A 9,335-nucleotide genomic window follows, 5' to 3' on the forward strand; every position below is an offset into this window, starting at 1 on the left:
TCTAGGGTGTCAATAGATGTAGTTAGGCCGGTTACTGTGCAATGTCGGTCCAGGAGCATCCTCCCGGCTCAACTTTAACCCAGCCTCGGGACGATTTCGCCACCTTGCTTGAACGGCTGTCAACGCCAATAAACCTCCTCTTAACCACCCCCCCCTCCCCCACCCTAAAAAGAATAAGGATGAAAAAAAAAGAAGGAAAAAAAGAAAACCACCCGAATAACTATTTTGCAACTCGCTGTTTCCACTGCAATGCTTTGACGGGCCGTCGCCCTCCTTTAACCGTCTGTAAAAAGAACGCCTCATGCGATGCATAGGTACTCGCCGATCGACTCTCAACCAAGAGTCGGTCTTGCCGAGCTGACGAAGAGAAACAAAAGAACAATAAACGTAGAAGCTGGCCACGCCCAGCTACAACCGTCTGGACCGGCAAGCTCTTGGAATGATAGTCGTCGGAGGATTCCGATTTTTGTGTTCCTCAAACTCCATAAGCCCTGGTCAATGCAGTTTGTGCTCCGGGATTAGTACATAGATTATATGATAATAAGAGATGGCACTGCTTGCAGTGCGTCTTACGGCCTCGGCCTTGATCTGTCTCCGATGCGCTCTTTCTCGCGCTCTAGTAGTAGAGTCAGTTGGCTTCTCGTCCGGGCCAGTGGTACGTCGGGGGTAGAACTTGGCATGGTTGGAGTGAAGTGTGACGACGATGAAGCCCGCCGAGGGGACCCTTTCGGTTCCTCGCTAAGCGACCCCAAAGCCTCCAAAGCATGGCGGTCCGGTTCCCCAGATATTGAGACATGGCCGACGGCCGCAACATTGGAAGTACTCGCCGTGGCGCTAGAGAGGAGTCCTTGAGCAGGACCGCGACCTATGCTGGCCTCTCTTGGCCGATACGACTCTGAAATAGATGTTGTCGATTCTAGGCGTGAACGCGATGAAGAAAAGGACCCGATCCTTGGTGACGAAAGCACGGGCGATGCAGCTGAAATGCTCGTAGGCGTCCTGGGGTCTTCGTTTCTCGCTCCGTTTCCCTCGTAGCCAGATATGTCGCTTATGGATCTGCTCAGCGGCGCGGGTGCTGGTGCTCGGCCTGTCGTTTGAACAACAAGCGGTCTCTGCCGCGCTCCAACGGTTGGAGGTGATTTCAAAAAGCTTTTTGTTTCCGTCAATGACCGGTTCACGGGCCTCTTTCCCAACACTTTGGCGCTTGGGGGCTTCTCGACCTCTTCGGGACCGGTACTACCCTGGGTTACACTCTGCTCAGCATGGGGCGGCATCACGGTGTAAGTCCCAACGTGTTTGGTTCCGTTTGCAGAACCAGTGTCTTTGACCATGACGTCAGAGCTTGTTGAGGACTGTGAACTCATCCTTCTTGGAAGGACTGGTCTTCTCTTGTTCGCAGCCGAGGCAACGAAGCGTTTGGCCGGGGTCGGCGCTTTCTTCTTGCTCGATTTTGTCGGTGATGCTATTGATGAGATTCGCATTTCCAGGCCACTGGCTGCTGTACTTCCGGACGACGTCCCCTCGCTGGTTTTGTAGTCCTCGTCAGCAGACTCAGGTGGCGATACAAACCGAGCCGTCGGACGGGGTCCAGATTTTGAATCACCCCTAGTTTTCTTCAGGATTGGATGCGGCGGTGGTGGTCGGGATGACGAAGCAGAGAGCTCCTTGAGAGCCGACTGCTCTGAGATCATCTTGATATCCTGATTCATCTGCTGAGCGCTGAGAAGCGGATCGGATTCATGCTGGCTGTTGAAACGGGGCGTCTGTGCATTGCCATTAGCAAAGGTCAGGCCAGTGTGGTGTCAGCCAAGGTGGGGTGAAGTACCGAGGGCCCCTCCCAGCGGTTTGGTGAGCCTTTGAGAGGAACAAAGGTAGGGCCGTATGAGATATGTTCCCAAAGCTTGGCCACGGTGGCTGCTTTCAGCTTACACCTGTCGCTGCCCATCACATGCCACCAAAGGTTTTCCAGACGACGTGCGGTGGGATCAACTAGCTTGAGGTTTGTTGTGGTGTAGACTGCAATGCGGCATTAGAGCTTGGGGAGGACGGGACGACGCTGAAATGGCTGGATGCCGATTTGGACTTGACTTACGGCGCCACATTCTTATGATGAAATCTGCCGGAAGAGGCTGCGTGAGTGATGCGACATCCTCATAAATGCGCCTGTCATCCTTGACCAGGCCCTTGGGTAAATCCATCCGAAGCGAATGTATTGCCTACCGAGACCAGATGGCCAACGGCAGAGACGGCTAAGGACTTGAAAGAGGTAGGTAGAAAAGTCAAGGGCTCAGATAGGTAGTTGGAAGGCATAGATGGCCCCGCCGTCCGGGGCAATCTTGCGAGTTGTGATGAAGATTACCTGAGTGGAACAAGGGCGTTCATGGTCGCGCTACAGGTCAATATGACGTGGAGGAAAGTTGACGTGATGATCAGTTCGGCTCGATAGGAGACAAGACGCAGACGGCTGCAAGTGAGAAGCAAGCTGCAGCGTGGGTTGGTCACTCGGTCCACATGCAACTGCGGGCATAAGACAGGTGGAGGTTTCGTTGAGCCGAGCGGTTGATGCGATTCGGATTCGAGGGTTCGAAGTACACCACGTCAAAGATAAAACCAAAAAAAAAAAAAAAAAAAGAGGCGGTGGGGCCCGTCTCTAGCAGATTGTCTGGGTCCGGATGGCCGTTTTCATAAGTTGGCGGTGTTGACAAGAAGGATCGGGTTGCCGGTGTGCGGATGGCAGCGGCACAAATTAGCGGGATTGTGGTGATATGGGCAATGGCTCGGCGTTTGTCAAGAGTAACGAGCCGTGGTGGGGAGGTACGCAGGGCCTCAAGCAGAACCGCTGAGCAAGAACCGACGCTGATGCAAAGATGGATGCTGACGCTGGGATGAGAGGACGGCGAGAGACGAGACTTAAGGTGCAGTCGGTGCCTTATGCCGAACCCTGATTGAGCGGAACATGCGAGGTGAAATAGGTGAGATAGGTAGGTGAGGTAAGGCGAGGCAGGCGTGGTTGGGTTAGGTTAGGACAGGTCAAAGACTTGGATATTAAGAGAATGCAGCGTTGAAAGCCGACTTTGGCAGTAAGAGGCTAGAGCTTGGTAAGCAAAAGGGGCCAGAGCTATCGGATCCGTGTCCAAGGTAGAATCGAATCGTTGGATAGGACGGTGTACAGGCGAGTCAAGTCCGGAGCCCATATAAGCGGCGTATGTTCCTCGTGATCGTCTGCAAAGGAGTCGGCATTGGTCTTGGGCGGGTGTGGCAGGCAAGAGGATGATGAGGGGAGATGGCGTATATTGGAGTACGCAAAAGGGAAGGAGGAATGGCGAGGGGGGGGAGTAAGAAGGGGGAGGGGAAGGAAAAAAACAAAACAACCCCAGTTTGTCCAGACTTGGATAGGGATAAGGTACGATGGCAGCCGGAGGTGGAAAAAGGCAAGACGGTGTGTAAAAGTAAGGAAGGTAAGGTACCTGGGTATGGGTGAAATGCGGTGTGGTGCCGCGCCTCGGATCACCCTGAGGAAGGGAAGGAGAAAGGAAAGAGAAGGGGGGCGACTTTCGAGCAGAGAAGAGGCAAAAAAAAAAAAAAATACGGGAAGGAAAGAAATGGGCCAGGAAAGGGGACTTTCTCAGTTCAGGCTTCTAAGCCTGAGGTACCTGACTTTTGCCGTGGGCCGCAATCACGGTACAGTGCCTGTTCAGCGTTCAGCATGTCCTTGTCCAGTATGTGGTTTTGCGTGCGCGTGCGTGGTGTGTGTGTATAGTATGGGTATGGGTATGGGTATAAGGGAGTGAGTGGGTGCTGCTGCTAGGCGCCCTGTCTTCAAGCCAGTCAGTCCAGTCAGGTGCATTTTAGCGCCCAAACCCCCCAGGGTTATGAACTGTGGCTTCTGCTTTGGCCAGCGCTGAATACAAGAAAGAAAAAAGAGAATAGAAAAAAAGGCTCGCAGAACAGGACTTGGCATCTGTACGTAGCAAGTTCATAGGCAACAACGGACATGGAGATATGGGAGGGAACGTGGCCGTGGGGTCTCGTCCGGTCTGGTTCGCCGTCCAGTGGCAGTTGAGAAATGCAATGCAATCCAGCCTGCCGGTGGTGGCTGCTTTCAAGGATACCGCATGTTTACCTCAGCTCCCCTGCTCCACCTACTACCTACAATCCTACGATACCTCACTGCAATACACTAATTACTAGGTAGGTATGGAGTACATGCACTACACTTTCTGACAGACGACCATACCATGGTGTGCGTATGTGCGGCGTACATGTTTCTTCCCTTCCATTGAACCCTCGTACAACAGACGAGATAGCCTAGAGTCTAAGCTTTAGTGGACTTCAGTACCTAATATGCTCTTTCGCCTGCTAAACTACCTACCCACTATCCAGCCTAGGTAGGTACCTAATAGCAGGGGACTTGGGACCGACCAGGGACATGGGCACGAGAGTGGGGAGGGGGGAGGAAAGCAGGAACAGAAGGGACGGATGGCGGATGGCGCAAGCAAGGTATTCTCGGGATGGGTCTGCCCGTCGTCTCTTCCTTGGGCTGACCGATGTCTCTGCCAGGTAGGTTCAGGGTGCATATTCTGTCTGATGAAATGCGAGGCATGAGCCCCATAAGGATAGGGACGGTCGTGGCCCAGGTTAGGCTCGGTTCTCGGGCTTCTCTTTCGGTCTCTCCGCAGACCAAGCACAACAAACGTGGACGGCCCGATCACGACACTGTGGCATTCTACCTTGGGATCTACCTAGATAAGTTGACTTTCATCCCTTTACCAAAGGGCGTGATTTCTCCCTCTCCCCCTTGTGCTGTTCCAGATCCCCTCCCGACTAGACGTCGCTCCAGGTCCTCGTAGAACCCGAAAGCCGCTGCCGGGTTAGGGAGAAAACGGGGCTTTGAGACGGGGGGACGGCGACGGGTGACGGCAGCATTCAAGCTAAGAAGACTCCGCCCTGAACACTGCGCAGAGAAGGGGGCAGCGCATGCAAAGATAGCTACGTAGTAAGTGAGAGCGAGAGAGCAACACCTGACCGGCTTCTTGCGCACGCTTCAGTTGTGACTTGAACGCACGCCCAAACACGGCCTCGCCGCCTGCTGTGGTGCAGGTACTGTGTACTGCCCAGTACCTAGGTACTTGTATCAATTAGGCATATGTCTTGCTTATGCAGCTGGGTGGGTAGGTAGCGGTTAAGTAGTACTACAGGCGCAGTGGATTGAGGCTACCCGACGTTAGTTCCATTCCGCGCCAGGTACACACTATCCTACACCTACCTACCTGAGCTTATCTTAGCGACCACTCATCCTACCCACCAACTTGACCTCCAAAAGCAAGCTCCTCCTCCTCGTCTTCCGCATGTGCTTTTCGCCTCCGCTCCGTACCTCATGTCACCAAAGAGTTTGAGAATTCATCGCCAATTGAGACCGGACCTGAGCATGGCCTTGGACCTCGGCCCATCAAGCTCTAGACCGGTGATAGATATGCTTCGTCTTCGCGTCTTTTGACTCCCCCACCCACGATAACATACATACCTACTGCCATTACATGCATGTACAGGGTGGCAGGGGCAAGTTAATGACCCCTATGATGTTACCCCCCACAGCTGATATCATGATAGGGGAGGAATATTCACCAAAAGTGAAGTCCTGTAGTAGGGGGGTGAGCGTTAGTTACCTAACAGGGGTCATAAACTTCGGCCGGATACCATCGTATTAGCCATGTCCAAATCAACCTTCAGTCAGCCTTGGGTCCCGCCTGTGACCACCGTCCTGGTTGTCTCGACACATGTCTTTTCAGAGCCTGATAAGAACACGCGCACCCGCAAAGCTCTTCGACACCACCAAGGAACCACCAGCAAGGCCACACCCTCGCTTGGTTGTCCTCCAGCCGCTGCGAGCCTGAAGACGGGGCCGGCTGGGTTACAGTAATTTCCTGTATATCAGATCCCCCGGTCGTATCGTGAGAAGCAACCGGCATCACCCCCATACTACTAGCCAATCCCGACTGCCGCCTTGCCCCGGCGAGACACACATCGTCTTGGGGGCGGGAACCTGGGCAAGCAGTGAAAAAATGGGTCGTCTACCGATATCAAGACTGATGCAAACTGCCACTAAACAAACCCTTCCACGGCCGGCATACGCCATCTCAAAGGCACACATCTGGTTAGGTAATCCTTCGCCGCCTCCCTGCAGAGCACCATCGTACATGCACGCCCGCCACCGTCGCCGACTACTACAGTGTGCGACCAGGAGGGGAAGCAAGCCTTACAGCAGTACGGATACATTGTACGGTATGTGCAAAGCCTTTCGGAAGCCAGGGTCACACATACGTAGTAGGTACGGATAGTAAACCGCGAAAATAGGTAACCCCAGCAGGGATGCGGCCCCCACGTCCCCAGAAAATGGCGTTCTAGAACAAATTGGTGACCTCTGGTGGTGTTCGCCCCCTGGGACTTGGGAGCCGTCCGGCATCAACCCTACATCCCAACATCTGCCACACACCCGACCTCCAGGCCCGCCCGTCATATTTCAATTCGATGTACGGAGTAATACCTGCTGGCTCAAATGACAAGATAGCAACTGGCCGAGTCCAATAGCCGTTCTTGCGGATATCACATGGGACGAAGCAGCACGCCCCCCACACTTTTCCACGCTTACGGGTGCTCATGCCTTGCTAAAGACGGGTGAAGAGGCGGAAAGGTCACGTCGTGCCACGCACACCTCTCTGCGTTTGCTTCCGACTAAACGTCCATCCCGAAGCAAGCCCGGCCAACTGGTTAGGACGATTCCCAGCTGCCGCCTGGATATGGTATGCCCTACGAATACTCGGCCGACATGTACCCACAAGGGGCGGCTCTCCCCAGCAAAACTACGGATACACGTGTTGCCATACACGCCATGGCAGTCCACTAGTGTATGTACAAATATATGGCCTGGCGCATGTCCCCCGCTGGTCCAATTCCGGCCTTCGCCGAGACAACAAATTTTGCCGGGACCCAACGTGGTAACCGTTGCTCATCACGGTTTACGGCGCATTGCTCACCGACAACACAGCTGCCTTCTCACCGCTCCCCATCACCCTCCCGAAACAGCTCAAGAGCTGTTGGTTCTGAATTGACGTGCCCTGACAGCGGCTCATAGTGCAAGATCCAAGTGTGGAAGGATTGGAGGTGTGGAGACTGGGAAGGGGAAGATAGTTCAAGAGCTCCAGTCACATCACACCACATACACGTCTTTTTCTCACCGACCACGAGACTGCTGAAATTACCCTTTGTCCGAACCAAACCAAACGAAGCGCTCTGCAGAACGTGGCTCGGCGTGCCTCACAAACCTTTGTACCAGGGCCGAACTACTACCTATGTAGGCAATCGACGTTTTCTTTTTCCGATCTCGCGCGGCCCCCGTTCCGTTCCCCAACTTCCCCTTGTCACCGTGGTCTTCTGATCGCTTTCAATGCGGGGGAGCATACAAGAGCCACGTCGGGTGACCAGGCGCCGCCACCTTGCGACACCATAACTCTTCCCCGGAACGGCAATGCATGGAATTATTGGCTCATCACTTGACAAAAGTCCGGACACAACCTGCCACCCTCGCTGTCACTCTCGGGGAAGTGGGGATGACGTGCCGTCTCGCGAGCAGTGCATCATGGACCATGGTCATGACCTCCCTTCCCGCCTCCTTTTCTCGGTCGGCAAGCTCACCCCATGTTGGTCGACGCAAGTGCAAAGGCTACCATGACAAAAGACGACTCGAATCCGCCGAGATGAGGACAATACGACAAACAGCCGAGGCTTCCTTGTGCCAGTCAGTAGCACGGGATAATAAAAGTGACACCGCGCTGCGCAAACGCTAATGAGGTAGACTTTAAACAAGCTCGCTTGTTGTATCTCACAGCCTCCCGGGGCCCTCCGCCATCCTTCTCCGGCCGACAAACGATTCATGACAACATAAAGGTCAAAGCAAAACACCAGTCGACCCCTCCCCTAGAACGGCGTCTGATGTATGGGACGTTCGGTCGAGGGCCAACGCGCTAATGGCTCTACGAAATGCCGCCCACTGACTGACCATCAAACCATGAACCGTCCTAGCCCGCTTGGGCTGGAGCGGTCACCCACCATGGCGTTAGATTCGGTTCCTTCTCGAAGCACCCGTTCGGGCAAGGGCTAGTGGTACAATACTATTGTCGAAAACAGCTTTGACGACGGTTTTATCAAACCAGGTCCATTGCAGTATGGTGTTAATGCTGATGATACCTGGCCTTTGCCGGCTCATGGACGATTACAGAGGTCAAAACAGCTGCTTGGTTGGCCAAGATGCCATCTCAACCCGCGGAAGGATCGTGCCCCGTTGCCGGGAGATCTTTGCCATTCGGGTCGGATACCCTCACGCCGCCGCCAATGATACGGGCTGGCGCGCGAGGCTTTGTCATGGGGAACGTTGTACCCGCAAACTCCGGTAATCAAGGACTTGCCGGTTCTTTTCAGCCCCCCCCCCCCCTCCTCCTTCAAGAAGAAGGCTGTGGCTCTGCATCGTCACGGGATATGATGCCCTGCTCGCTTTGGACAACGAGGCAAAGCGAGAGCGAGGACCCCCCACAGCAAATCCCATCAGAACTATCCTAGCATGATGGCGCTAAAGAATCTTCCAGGAGACCGGGTCAAAGAATGGCATCAATGCGAGCTACTCCTGAAGAGGACGATAACGGAATAAGTCGGATTGCGGCATCAACGATGATGTTTGATTCGAGTATGGCTTAATTACCCCACGGCTGCTGTTTGATATCATTGTAACATTATTAAAGAGAGCATTGTGCACATGTGCGTTTTCCCAGCCACTTTCCCCTTAGCGTGAACGTTTCCCTCCCTTATTTTTCCAGTTTCCCGATTCCCCTGTGTACGCCCCCCCCCCCCCCTGTGTCGAAACGGCTCGCCACCTTGGCCGGTGTTGCTGTCTGCGGAAAGGCCGCATATTGTGTGAAATAACGTAAAGAATAAGGCGCGTTCTGAGGCGATGTGTATGCGAATATGTATATATGTCGTAGTGTCGTGTGAGAAGAGTCGGCCCCCTCCCCCATCAATCCACGCGGGACTTCCAAAGAACGCCTGCTCCCGCCGTTAATGATGGTGACGATTAAATGAATGAAAGCTACAAGCCAAGCGTCTCAAGGCGGAGGAGCTGGCTAATATTAAATAAATGCGATATGTGATTGCCGGAACTGCTGTCGTTGCAGAAATGCGACAGTCCTCTGTGTGTGTGCGCGCTAAGCCAGAGCAAGGCTCTCTGGGGAAAAAGATGCTGGTGATCAAGGCATGCAGCAAACATCTGAGCGCATTATACTCGACCT

At 54.0% G+C, this 9,335-nt stretch overlaps 1 protein-coding gene across 1 annotated transcript; it reads right to left on the reverse strand.

Annotated features, from left to right (window-relative positions):
• Window positions 1-834: 834 nt before the first annotated feature.
• GLRG_02438 (uncharacterized protein) lies at window positions 835-2,198 on the reverse strand (the record flags this gene model as incomplete). Its single annotated transcript, XM_008092447.1, has 4 exons — window positions 835-1,087; window positions 1,195-1,763; window positions 1,826-2,016; window positions 2,093-2,198. 4 exons carry the CDS (start codon window positions 2,196-2,198, stop codon window positions 835-837), a joined length of 1,119 nt encoding a protein of 372 aa, XP_008090638.1.
• Window positions 2,199-9,335: the final 7,137 nt, after the last annotated feature.

Source organism: Colletotrichum graminicola (genome assembly GCF_000149035.1).
Source record: "Colletotrichum graminicola M1.001 genomic scaffold supercont1.5, whole genome shotgun sequence".
In the NCBI taxonomy this organism is placed as follows: domain Eukaryota; kingdom Fungi; phylum Ascomycota; class Sordariomycetes; order Glomerellales; family Glomerellaceae; genus Colletotrichum; species Colletotrichum graminicola.